The following is a 14,581-nucleotide window of genomic DNA, read 5'->3' as shown; positions in this document are numbered from 1 at the left end:
TGTGGAAAACAGGTCCTTTGGCACAACTTACCCAAGCCAACCAACATGTCCCATCTACAATAGTGCCACCTGCCTGTGCTTGGCCCATATCCTTCCAAACCTACCCTGTCCATGTACCTGTCAAAATGGGTATTTTTAATGTTGTGATAGTACCTGGCTCATCTACCTCTTCTGCCAGCTTAGTCCTCTACCTACCACCTTTTGGGTAAAATAAAAAAAAACAAAAAAACATGCGCGCCCCACAGATACACCATAAACCTACCATCCTCTGGTTCTCAATTCCCCTCCTGGATTAAAAAAAACTTCATGCATTTACCCTATTTATTCCTTTCATGATCTTGTTGACCTGTACAAGATCACTCCTCATCCTTCAAGGAATAAAGCCTGCCTGCTCAACCTCTTCCTGTAACAAAGGCTCTCTTGTCCTGGCAACATCCTTGTGAATCTTTTCTGCATTCATGCCAGAATCTTGGTCAAAACACAAAGTACTGGAAGACTTTGTGGCCGGAATGGACAGGTGACATTTCTGGTCAGGTCCCGAAACCCGAAACGTTGTCTGTCCATTCCGTCCACTGTTGAGTTCCCCAGCACTGTGTGTTTTACTCATACTCATTGATTATAGTTCTGCCTTCAACACAAATAATTAAAAAAAAATCATTAAGTTCCCACGATTCAGCAACCGTTCAGATGCAATTGCATCCTTGACTTTAGTTTAGAGATACAGCATGGAAACAGGACCATTAGCCGACCGAGTCCACGACGACCATCGATCACCTGTACACTAGTTCTATGTTATCCCATTTTTGCATCCTATACACTTTGGGTAATTTACAGATTTACCTGCAAACCTGCACGTCTTTGAAATGTGCGAGAAGCCCAGGACGCCGGGAGGAAACCCACAAGGTCACAGTGAGAATGCACAAACTCCACACAGACAGCAGACGCAGTCAGAATCAAATCCCGGTCTCTGACACTATGAGGCAGCAGCTCTACCGCTCTATCCTTACTTCCTGTAAGGACAGGTGACGAAGCACCCTCAATAATTCTCAACACCACTGCCCACAATATTGCATACTCAGCCCCTTGGTATACTACCTATAGTTCTATGACCATTTGGCAGGATAGAGTACACAAACCAGTTTGCTTCTATGATGCTGAAGTGGAGATGATTGGGAGTTTCACGTTTCTGGATGAAAATATCACCAACATTTTGACCTGGTCCAAACACATTGAAGCTGTGGCCAAGAAAGAACACACATACCTTGACTAAGGAAATTCGCCATGTCTCCAATAACTCATTCATTTCTACAGAGCCACCAATAAAAGCATCCTATCCTGATGCATCACAGCTTTGTATGCCAACTGCTCTGCCCAAGACCACAGGAAATTGCAGAAAGTTGTTGATGCGGCCCAGTCCAACATATAAACAAGCCCACATCATTGACTGCCATTAGGTTGGCTTCAGGAAAGCAGACAACGTAATAAAGGACCATGAACACCGTCGTTATTCTCTTTTCTCACCTCTCCAGTCAAGCAGAAGGTACAAAATCCTAAAATCGCATTCTACCAGATTCAAGAACAGCCTCTTCCCCAATGTTATTAGAGTCTTGAATGGATCTCCTCCTGTGCTAATGATGAAGTTCATGATTTCCCCAATCTAACTCGTTGTGGCTCTTGCACTTTTAAAAAATCTGCTCTTTCTCTATAGCTGTAACACGATATTCTGCATTTGGTTTCCTTTTTCTTTTGCACTACCTGTTGTTCTCATGTATGGTATGACTCTATAATAAACCCACATTTTAACAGAGCCCTTATAATGGGTTTCAGATATAACAGACGGACCTGCCTCTGCCACCCCCCGCTTGCATCATCTCCCCTTCACTTACTCTCCCGGCTTCCGACTCTACCCCCGGCTCGCAAGGTACACCAGCGAACCCTTTTTCACCCACCGCAAGGTCCGGTTGATGTAGCTGTTGATGCCACTCACGTTGTATCCCCTGGCCATCAGCGCTTCTTCCTTCGCTTTGTCCACTCAACCGCTCCTACACCAACTTCTTCTCCCCTCGCTTTGTCCACTCGCCCCCCCCCACCCCCACCCACCGGAGCTGTAGACAGAATCCATCTTGGAAGATATCGGCAACTGCAAAAGAGAAGGAGATGCCAATTGGGGAGCTGACAAAGAGATTGGTGAGAGGGGAGGGAGCCCCACGGTGACCGAGAAAGTCCTGTCGGTGGCAGCAGCCTGAAGAAAATGCATCCAGTGGGGGCTTCAACGTGAGCCGCAAAGAGAGACGCTTCAACTGGTGCCTACGGCGCCTAGTTTTAAAATCAAATGTCAGAAAGTGACAGCACATTGAATCCGTCTGCAGAAGGGTCCTGATGTCACCTAACCATATTCTCCTGCTATACTGCCTGACCCGTTGAGTTACTTCAGCAGTTTATGTACGTTTGTGCATTAACCATCAACTACAGTTCTTTATTTTAACTGCATACGATAATAACACCATACACGATTATAGCGGATATTCAGCAATTACAGATCCCCTCCTAATGATCCATTATAACAAGGGTTTACTATACATGTACCATATGCCCAGATGCACACAAAGCTAAGTTTTTCCAATGTGTCTTGGTACACATGGCAAAATTAATCCAGTAATAAATGAACATGCTCGTGACACCTGCACAAAGCACAATTTGGGGGAAAATTGGTCCTTTAAACAGTGGTATTGTAGATCAGCTACGAGACACGCACTAAGATACCTTGAGGTACTACATACTATCAACTATAAAAGACCTTTGAAACTATCAACAAGCAACAACGGAAATGTTTATTCGACAACTGGTAACACGCACAATACTTTTATCTTTACACTTCGACATCCAAGTATACGCAAAAAGAAATTTAAAATGTATACGCAAAACAAATACTGGACAGAAATCAGACATCAATGTTGTCCAAGATCAGAAATGCCTACTGGTTAAACAAAGACAATATTTAAAAATTGGTAATTCCAACATCAGACTTACAAAACATGAAAATGCTTTCTATTGTCGGGTACTAATCAACCTGAATATTTCTAGTTTCTGTGTTTCATATTTTCTGCTATATCAGATTCAGTTAATCCAAAATAGCATGCTAGGCAGACCTCAAACTACGCAGTTCTATTAGAAATAAACCCACAATGTGCATTGTGTTCCATTGAAAGGTCACTGCCCAAAACATTAAATCTACATCTCCCCCAACTAATGCTTCATTATTTTCAGCTTCCTGGTTTTAATTTCAGGTTTCCATTTTTTTGGCATTTCCAACACAAATAACAGACGGTCTCATGAGAGTCATACTCAAGTGTACCCAAAGTATGAGAAAAATTGATAACATTGAGCAACCCTTTTCACTAAACTATATTTTTCAGTAACTTGTTGCTGAAGAATACTCCAATGGATGGCCCAGTGATGTAACAGGTAGCACTGCAGCCTCTCAGCTCTCTGGGTTTGAATGTCTGCCTGGGCTCTCTGTAAAGTTTGTACATTCTCCTGGGACAGCACACGTTCCCTCCAGGGTGTTCACATTTCCTCCCACATTCCAGGGATTATGGCGATAGGTTAATTGGTTATTAGAAATTATCCTTAGAGTAGCTGTGATAGGAGAGCCAGGATGAAGTTGATGTACTAGAGAGAGAATAGATTGATGTGAAAATGAGGACTGCGACTGATGGGATTATTCCAACACTGGCATAAACTGGATGGCCAAAAGGCTTCCTCTTAAGGCATGGAAACAAACATGGAAATATGAGAAAATACAGGTCCTGCTCTTTCCACATAAACGCGAAGGTAATAAAAACGATGACCGAGTGAATTAGTTAACAATTAACGTCTTACACAAAATATCAACACACATACCATCTAAGATAAAAGATTCGGCATCCCATCACAGGCTGAAAAGATGAAAATACTCCTCGGGTCCAGATGAAACTGAGGCAGTTCATTTCATACTTTTGCAGAGCAAGAGGTCAGAGGCAGGACAGGCGCCAGTCATTGGCACTGCATCCTCTACTTATTTTTTTAGAAAACTGTTAACAACAATCGAAAGACTAACAATCGTAAAACCTCGAACAGATGCAAACGCCGAGGTGTCTGAGAAATGAAGGGTCTCTCTAAGATAGCAGATTACCCAGGGCTTGACCCCAACCACGGGCAATGCAACGGAGACCCCCCGCTTGCCCCCAACACCTGACAGCCCGCCCAGGCTCCGCGCTCCCATCACACGCTGAAATAAATCGGAAAGCGGCCCAGGGAGCTGCTCCCTCGCCGCTATTCCCCTGTCGATCCCAGTGCGGGCATCTCCGGGATTTACCTGCTCCCTGGCCCAGGTCGGGCCTGTCTCGGTCCCCGGCTCCGGCTGCTCGCCGTGCGCCGGACTCGGCGTCCCCTCCGCCGGGCTCGGGCTGCGACTCTCTCCCGGCACCGCGCTGCCGTTGTTGCCGGATCCACGTTTATTCGTTTTCCTCCGGCCGGCCACGCGTTTCTCCTCGGCACAGCTCATCTTCCCCCGACACAGCTTCTCACTCCGGCTCTGATACGGCTTCACTCCCGCCCGGGCCCGTCGCTCCGCCACAAGCTGCTCGCGCTCCAGGGAAACACACTCCAATATGGCCGACAACGGGCAGTGCCGGGGGCGGGCAAGCAGGGGGAGGGCCGCAGAGCCGGAAACAGGCAAACCACACCTCGTCTGTCACAGGTACACGGAGAGGCGCCACCGCCATCTTTCATGCTGGCACCGTGTGTGTGTGTGTGTGAGCGAGGGGGTGAGGTAGAGAGCGAACGAATGTGAGAATGAGAGGGAGGGTGTGAGGGTGAAAGGGAGGGTGAGGGAAGGGGAGATGGAGGGAGGGAGGGGTTGGAAGCTCTTCCATAGTGATCCTTGGCTATAAATAGTCATGTTTACAAGATCCACCTTGATCTATTTTTTCATTCCCTTATCTACTCCATTGGCATTATTTGGCCTATGCTAATATTTTCAGGCTCAGCAGGCCTGTTATTCCTAGCCACATTCCATCAAGTGACTACCTGTATTCAATAAACTAATAGACGTGTCACCTCTTCCTCCATTTCTGATGAGATTAATTGGAATATTTCCTGATTGTAGCAGGTTATTAGTGGGCAAAGAAATGTCTGGTAAGTAGGATGTTTTTAGATGTGTGATAACAAGAATTTAGTTCATGGTCCTGGTAGAAGGGTAACACAGGTGGGATTAAGGAAGCTTGGATGACGAGAAAAATTGAGGCTCTGGACAAAGGGAGGCATGGGCCAGGAATAGGCAGCTGGGATCAAGTGTATCCCAGGAAGAGATTAGGAAAATAGGGGGCATCCTTAAGAAGGAACTAAGGTGAGCAAAAAGAGGGCAGGAGATAACTCTGGCAGATAATATGAAGGAGGTAATGCATTTGGATAGAGGGGCTGATAAGGGATAGTCAGTATGGTTTTGTATGTGGGAGATCGTGCTTTACAAATCTGATTGACTTTTTTGAAGAAGTAACCAAAATGGTTGATGAGGGCAAAGCCAAAGACGTTTTTACTTGGATCAGCCATGCATTTGACATGATGTAGGCTGCTCTGGGAGGTTAGATCACGTGGAGTCTGGGGACAGCTAGCTGATTGGATATAGAGTTGGCCTCATGGACGGAAGCAGAGGATGAGGGTGGAATATTGGCCTGTGACGAGTGATGTGTCTCGAGGATTGGTGCTGGGTCCATTGCTGTTTGTGGTATATATCAATGATTTGGACGAGAATGTAGGAGGCATGATTAGTAACTTTGCAGATGGCACTAAAGTGGAAAGTATCATAGAGAGCGGGTTAGATGGTTATAAAAAATTATAGCAGGATATTGATCAGTTGGGCAAGTGGGCTGAGGAATGGTTAGAAGAATGCAGATAAACGCAAGGTGGTGCATTTTAGGAAGTCAAACCAGGGCAGGGCCTACACAGTGAATGGCCCGACTCTGGGGAGTGTTGTTGAGCAGAGGGATCTAGGAGTGCAGGTTTATAGTTCCCTGGAAGTGGTATTACAGGTAGATAGGGTAGTCAAGAAAGCATCAGGTATACTGGCCTTCATCAATCAAAGTATTGAGCAGAGAAGTTGGGATGTAATGTTACAGTTGTGCAAGGCATTGGTGAGGCTGCATTTGAAGTATTGTGTTCACTTTTGGTCATCCTGCTATAGGAAGGATGTTGTTAAGCTGGAAATAATGTAAAGAATATTTATGAGGATGTTGCCAGGACTTGAGGATCTGAGCTATAGGGAGAAGCTGGGCAGGTAAGGTTTTTATTCATTGGAGTGCAAGAGGATGAGGGGTGATCTTATAGAGGTGTACAAGATTATGAGGGGACTAGATAGGCTGAACATACAGAGTATTTTACCCAGAGTAGGGAAATCAAGAATCATATTGTGCGTAGGAAACATGGCATACTGTTTGAACTCGGAATATATTATTTATTCTTTGTCATACATACTTGTCTGTTTTGCCTTACACATCTTGCTGACAAAATCTCTTAATGGCCATGGACACGACAAGACTAATCCTGTGATCTCTGCTGAAGATGAGGTTATGCACAAGAACATTCCAGTGATTAGTTTGTTCCTTTAATGTAATAATTTCTTGCACAAATCAGATCTGAATTTAGTGAGGTAACAAAACATTTTTTTCTTGCAAAGTGTTTTAGATTTTTATATATAAGTTAATCCTTCATGCTACTTTTCCATTTCCGTATGTCCCGCTTCAACAGGCAGTCCAAACCAAAGGAATCTCTGGAAGCTCAATGGCAACTGTCTTCACAGTAAACAGCAGGATTTTTAGACTGCTTTCTTCAAATTCAGTATGAAAATACTGTTGTTCCAGCACCAACCGCAGAATCAAGGTATATGTGTTAAACATGTAGACTCCACGTGATATTAATTCACTTCTGTAAACCATTCAAGGGTGCCATGTGATAATAATATTAATGAGTGGTTTTATTTTATGACATTGCATTACCTCCCTTGGGTTATCCAATGGTGGAACAAATACATTTTAGTTTTAATTTTTCTCTTGTTGGATTTGGGGCAATTCCTGGTACATTTTCAAAAATTGTCCATGCCCGCTCCGACCAACATGTTCCATCTACACTAGACCCACTGCCTGCGTTTGGCTCATATCCTTCTAAACCTGTCTTTTCTATGTACCTGTCTAATTGGTTCTTAAACATTGCGATTGCCCCTGACTCAACTACCTCCACTGGCGGCTTGTTCCATGCACCTACCACCCTTTGTGTGAAATAGTTACCTCTCAGAATCCTATAAAATCTTTCCCCCTTGACCTTAAACCTATGCCCTCTGGTTTTCGATTCCCCTGGTTTTTGATTCCTAGTAAGAGACTCTGCGTTTATGCAGTCTATTCCTCTCATGATTTTATACATGATTTGTACATTATGGCACGTATCCAAGATTTTCTTAATTGTCATTTCAATTGAGTATGTTGGAGGTACAGTATGTGGGTTATGAGCAACTGGCCCAAACATAGTCATCACCAGAAGAGCTTTTCATGATTTGGCATTTTATAAACAAAACAAAACAAAACTTGCACATTAAATTTGAAAGAAAATGTTTTTCTTTTTCCCTCAATTTGATATGTAATTAAATTTCTATCCACTTACATGCAAATGTTGAGATCACCATGGGATGTGATCTGTTAGAGCTTCACTAAGCCAATATGTGGTTTTTAATGCATAGTCAATGAGAAAAATAAATAGTTTTGATAATTATGGAATAAAATAATTGTATATTTCATCACATACCTTTCACCATTATCTGACCACTTCCATATGACCCTGCTCCAACTGTGCTTGGCTCAACAATGGTTGAGGAAAAGATTTTGGTCATGACGCCACTTGCTATGATTATTTTTTGACAAGATCTGAACAAAGACCATTTTGTTTAAGATACCTGAAGGTAATCTGTGCCTTTGCAATAATCTGCCAGAATCAAACACCATGGCAGAGGAGGAGGAAATCAAGGACCGAAAAGCTAAAATTAAAAAATACATTTTACAAAACAAATGGACATTAATTAATAGGTCGATTGATATTTTTCTCAAGTTAAAGTTCAACTCTTGTGATGCATAAGCAATTTAACCAAAATTATATGTGGCTGGTTTAAAAATACACATCCTCTCCACATCCAACCCACCAAGACCCATCAGGTTGTTTCAACTCACTTTTACTTCCACACTCTGGTGGATGCAATCCCAGCCTATCTAATCTCCCTCAAAAGACAATTCACCCATTTGTTTAGTCTTAAAAGTTGTGTGGAGCTAAAGCTAATCCCATGTTCATGGAGGATTCAATAGACAATATCCAGCTGGCTGCAGATGACAGTTCCAAAGGGAAGTCTCCTAACATACTGGGATTCTCCAGCATTATGCAAGAGATGTATTCTCTGCAATATTATCCTGGCAAATAATAAGAATCCCTGTCTAGCCTGGTTAGTATTGTCTTGGGGAAAGCGGGAAATGAGTCCTGGGAAAGCAGGAAATGAGATCAAACTGGACCACCCCGTTCTTTTCCCCCAAATCACATTTCAACCCAGTATTTGCAATCAGAGCAATGATGTGGCCAACAATATTCACTGTAAAAATGGAGGAGATATGAAAGCTGAAGATACGTAGAGGCAGAAGTCCAGAAACTGCCCTCAAGCAATGCCCTGCACCTCCACAGGGTGTGCTATTGCTGCTTTCTCCAATGGAAGTCAAAATTAATGCTTTGCCTTCAGACCGGAAATAATTTATTTTAAACTTTTAGAATGTAATTAACCCCAGATAACTATTTCAAAACTCTAAGCTTTGTAAACTAATAGGAAACAATTATAATTTTATTCTTCAATATTGCTTTAAATTTCAGCTTCTAATTTAAAATAATATATGTCCCAATTTGTGCTTTGTACTTGATAAATCTTTAAATGTAGCAAAAAAACAATGCATTTTACTTACGTAAAAAACAAAAAAAATGTTACAAAATTACTGTTTCAGGTCCATGACCGTGTTTCAGGTCATGACCCATCTGGGTAAATTACTTCAGGGCTTGTCAAAATTCCTTAAAAAAAATTGGTTGTTTTTTCTGGCAACTGATTCCTCGCAGCAACTAAATTGATATCCACAGCACTCCCTCATACTTATCCTTGGACAATGATCCCACAGATGAGCACCAGGTCATAATCGTGCACACCATTTCAGATTTCATCACTTCAGGTTGTGTGCCCTCCAAAGTCTGTGACCTTATCGTTCCGTATGGCCCGATTTTATCTTCTACCCAAAATCCACAAACAGAACTGCCCTGGTAGACCCATTGTTTCTGCTTGTTCCAGTCCCACTGAATTAATTTCCACATACTTTAACTCCATCCTATCCCCCTGGTCCAAACCCTCCTTACCTATGTCCAAGACACTTCGCATGCCCTTCGTCTCATCAAAGACTTCCATTTTCCAGGCCCCCACTCCCTCATCTTTACTGTCGATGTTCAGTCACTCTACACCCCCATCCCTCACCCGGAAGGTCTTTAAGCCCTCCGTTCCTTCCTCGACCGCAGAACCAGCCAACTTCTCTCGACCAATACTCACCTCACTCTATCAACTGACATTTAGTTTAGACCCACTGACTCCCACAGCTATCTACACTGCACTTTTTCCCACCCTGCTTCCTGTAAAGACTCAACTCCCAATTCCCCTGTCTACGCCGCATCTGCACCCAAGATGAAGTGTTCCATAACAGGACATCCTCATTCTTTAAGGAATGTAAATGAGGCCCTCGCTAAGGTCTCCTCAGTATCCTGCAGCTCTGCTCTTGTTCCCCCTCCCCGCAGTCAAAACAGGGACAGAGTACGCTCTGGTCCTCACCTTCCACCCCATCAGTCATCATAATGAGCACATAATCCTCTGACATTTTCGCCACCTCCAACAGGATCCCATCACCAGCCACATCTTCCCATCTCATAGAAACATAGAAACATAGAAAATAGGTGCAGGAGGAGGCCATTCGGCCTTTAGAGCCAACACCGCCATTCATTGTGATCATGGCTGATCGTCCCCTATCAATAACCCATGCCTGCCTTCTCCCCATATCCCTTGACTCCACTAGCCCCTAGAGCTCTATCTAACACTCTCTTAAATCCATCCAGTGATTTGGCCTCCATTGCCCTCTGTGGCAGGGAATTCCATAAATTCACAACTCTCTGGGGAAAACGTTTTTTCTCACCTCAGTCTTAAATGACCGCCCCTTTATTCTAAGACTGTGGCCCCTGGTTCTGGACTCACCCAACATTGGGAACATTTTTCTTGCATCTAGCTTGTCCAGTCCTTTTATAATTTTATATTTTCTATAAGATCCCCCCTCATACTTCTAAATTCCAGTGAATACAAGCCTAGACTTCTCAATCTTTCCTCATATGACAGTCCCGCCATCCAAGGGATCAATCTCGTGAACCGACGCTGCACTGCCTGAATCACAAGGATGTCCTTCCTCAAATTAGGAGACCAAAACTGAACACAATACTCCAGATGTGGTCTCATCAGAGCCCTATACAACTGCAGAAGAACCTCTTTACTCCAATACTGAAATCCTCTTGTTATGAAGGCCAACATTCCATTAGCTTTCTTCACTGCCTGCTGTACCTGCACGCCAACTTTCAGTGACCAGTGTACAAGGACACCCAGGTCTCGCTGTACCTCCCCCTTACCTAACCTAACCCCATTGAGATAATAATCTGCCCCCTTGTTTTTGCCGCCAAAGTGGGTAACCTCACATTTATCTATATTATACTGCATCTGCCACCAATCTCTCCACTCACTCAACCTGTCCAGGTCACCCTGCAACCTCCTAACATCCTCTTCACAGTTCACACTGCCACCCAGCTTTGGGTCATCCACAAACTTGCTAGTGTTGCTCCTAATTCCCTCTTCCAAATCATTAATATATATGGTAAACAGTTGCGGCCCCAACACCGAGCCTTGCGGCACTCCACTCGCCACTGCCTGCCATTCTGAAAAACACCCGTTCACTCCTACTCTTTGCTTCCTGTCTGCCAACCAATTTTCTATCCATGTCAACACCCTACCCCCAATACCATGTGCTCTAATTTTAGTCACCAGTCTCCCGTGCGGAACTTTATCAAAGGCTTTCTGAAAGTTTAGATACACTACATCCACTGGCACCCCTTCATCCATTTTACTTGTCACATCCTCAAAAAATTCCAGAAGATTAATTAAGCATGATTTCCCTTTCATAAATCCATGTTGACTTGGACTAATCCTTTTATCTATCCAAATGTCCCATTATTACCTCTTTAATAATTGACTCCAGCATCTTTCCCACCACCGAAGTCGGGCTAACTGGTCTGTAATTCCCCGTTTTCTCTCTCGCTCATTTCTTAAAAAGTGGGATAACATTAGCTATCCTCCAATCCACAGGAACTGATCCTGAATCTATTGAACGTTGGAAAATGATCACCAATGCGTCCACTATTTCTAGAGTCACCTCCCTGAGGACCCTGGGATGCAGACCATCAGGCCCAGGGGATTTATCATCCTTCAGTCCCATTAGCCTACCTAATACTATTTCTCGCCTAATGAAAATTTCTTTCAGTTCCTCTACCCCCTTAGATCCTCTGTCATCCTGTACATCTGGGAGATTGTTTGTGTCTTCCTTAGTGAAGACAGATCTGAAGTACCTATTCAACTCTTCTGCCATTTCCTTGTTGCCCATAATAATTTCACCCGTGTCTGCCTTCAAGGGACCCACATTTGACTTTGCTACTCTCTTTCCCTGAACATATCTAAAGAAGCTTTTACTGTCCTTTTTTATATTCCTGGCCAGCTTCCCCTCGTACTTCATCTTTTCAACCTGTATTGCCCGTTTTGTTTCCTTCTGTTGTCCTATGAAAGTTTCCCAATCCTCTGGCTGCCGGCTACTCTTTGCCGTGTTATACATCTTTTCTTTTAGTTTTATTCGATCCCTAACTTCTCTTGTCAGCCACAGTTGCCTCCTACTCCCCTTAGAATCTTCCTTTTTGGAATGAAATGATTCTGCATCTCCCGGATTATGCCCGGAAATTCCAGCCATTGCTGTTCCACCGTCATTCCTGCTAGGATCCCTATCCAGTCTACTTTGGCCAGCTCCCCCATCATGCCATCATAGTCCCCTTTGTTCAACTGCATCACTGCCATTTCCGATTTAACGTTCTCCTTCTCAAATTGCAGATTAAAACTAATCATATTATGATCACTACCTCCAAGCAGTTCCTTTACCTCGAGTTCTCTTATCATATCTGGTTCATTGGACAACACTAAATCCAGAATTGACTTTTCTCTGGTCGGCTCCATTACAAGCTGCTCTAAGAATCCATCTTGGCGGCATTCTACAAACTCTCTTTCTTGGGGTCCTGAACCAACCTGATTTTCCCAGTCTACTTGCATATTGAAATCCCCCATCACCACAGTGGCATTACCTTTGTTACATGCCAGTTTTAACTCCTGCTGCAACTTACACCCTACATCCGGACTACTATTTGGGGGTCTGTAAATAACACCAATTAGTGTCTTCTTGCCTTTACAATTCCTCAACTCAATCCACAGTGACTCTACCTCATCAGTCCCTATGTTCTGCCTCGCAAGGGACTGAATTCCATCCCTCACCAGCAGAGCTACCCCCCCTCCTCTGCCCACCTGCCTGTCCTTTCTATAGGATGTATAACCCTGAATATTAAGTTCCCAGGCCCGATCCTCCTGCAGCCACGTCTCAGTAATCCCCACAATGTCATATCTACCAACCTCTAACTGAGCCTCAAGCTCATCTACTTTACTTCTTATACTTCGCGCATTCATATACAATACTTTTAATTCCTTACGCAACTCACCTTTCACATTGATCCCTATTACACTTGGTCATACTCTTGTATCCCTTTGTGAGCTTCCTTTCCCGTTAATTCTGGGGTCATTAACCATCCCTTTACTCTCTTTCCCTTTAACTCCATCCTCGACTATCCCATTTGACACCCCACCCCCCTTATTCAGTTTAAAACCACCTGTGTAGCAGTGGCAAACCTGCCTGCCAGAATACTGGTCCCCCACCTGTTAAGATGCAATCCATCCCTTTTGTACAGTTCCCCCTTACTCCAAAACAGATCCCAGTGATCTAAGAATCTAAATCCCTGCCCCCTGCACCAGTTCCTCAGCCACACATTCAGGTCCCGTATCTCCCTGTTCCTGCTCTCGCCAGCACGAGGAACTGGAAGCAAACTGGAGATAACAACCCTGGAGGTCCTGCTTTTCAGCATTTTTCCGAGCTCTCTAAAGTCATGCTGCAGAATATTCATCCCCTTCTTTCCGACATCGGTTGTGCCGACATGCACTACCACTTCCGGCTGTTCACCTTCGCCCTTGAGGATTTTCTGCACCCTGTCCGTGACATCCTGGATCCTGGCACCAGGAAGGCAGCACACCATCCTCGAATCCCGTCTGTTGCCACAGAAACCCCTGTCCGTACCTCTCACTATGGAGTCTCCAACTACAATGGTGTTGCCTGACGTTGGCCTCTTTGGTTTTGGCTCAACAGCCCTTTTTGCTTCGCAAGCCAGTCCGCCACTCAGTGTGATAACGTCTTCTGTCCCGACAGCTTCTAAGTGGGTGAACCTGTTCACAAGAGGTACAACACCCGGGGCCATTTGCAATCCAAGTTTCCCTCCTTCTCACCGTCACCCACTTTCTCTCTTCCAGTACCTTAGGTGTAACAATCTTACTGTAGGACTTGTCGAGGAACGACTCAGTTTCTCGGTCGAACCTGAGGTCATCCACTTGCTTCTCCAGTTCCCAACACGGTCCTTCAGGAGCTGTACTTGGATGCACTTCTCACATTTGTAGCAGCCAGAGGCACCAGCAGTGTCCTTGACCTCCCACATACTGCAAGCATCACACTGAATCAGCTTGCTTGACATCTCCTTCTTTCGTCTCTCCCTCTCCAGCGTTTTGCGTAGCCTCCTCTCCTCGCCAAAGACTCTCGAGCCAAAGACTCGCACTTTTCTCACAAGGCCGCTCCCTCACTGCCGCTCCCGAAGAGCCATCCTGCTTATATTGACTGATAAATTGCATAATTTACCAATTTTCAAACCAAGTTCCTCAGTTTTAACTGTTTTTCCCCTCTGACTCACTTCTAACTCTCCTCCCACTCGGGCTAGAGCCAATCAGTGTTTTCTCTTGCTTCGCTTTGTTGCTGTTGCTTCAAAATCCACAGGAGCTCCGAGTAAAGTCTGCGTGTACTTTGCCTCTCCTTTTCAACTGTTTTCCCCCTCTGACTCACTTCTAACTCTCCGCCCACTCGGGCTAGAGCCAATCAGTGTTTTCTCCTGCTTCTCTTTGTTGCTGTTGCTTCAAAATCCACGGGATCTCCTTCGCTTTCCGCAGAGACCGTTCCCTCCGCAACTCCCTGGTGAACTTGTCCCTTCCCACTCAAACGACCCCTTCCCAGGTACTTTCCCCTGCAACCGCAGGAAATGCAACATC

At 44.4% G+C, this 14,581-nt stretch overlaps 1 protein-coding gene across 1 annotated transcript in view; it reads right to left on the bottom strand.

Moving 5' to 3' along the window:
* The window catches only part of fam193b (family with sequence similarity 193 member B), a 69,277-nt gene extending 64,599 nt beyond the window's left edge, over positions 1 to 4,678 (bottom strand). The window contains exon 1 of the mRNA XM_055642926.1: positions 4,358 to 4,678. Within this exon, the coding sequence (XP_055498901.1) occupies positions 4,358 to 4,546 (189 nt within the window). The 5' untranslated portion in view covers positions 4,547 to 4,678. The remainder of the gene's footprint in view (positions 1 to 4,357) is intronic.
* Between the last annotated feature and the right edge of the window lie 9,903 nt (positions 4,679 to 14,581).

The sequence above is a fragment of the Leucoraja erinacea genome, chromosome 11, assembly GCF_028641065.1.
Source record: "Leucoraja erinacea ecotype New England chromosome 11, Leri_hhj_1, whole genome shotgun sequence".
NCBI lineage: Eukaryota > Metazoa > Chordata > Chondrichthyes > Rajiformes > Rajidae > Leucoraja > Leucoraja erinaceus.
Note: the sequence above shows the minus strand (reverse complement) of the source record. Positions and strands in the feature narration are given on the sequence as shown.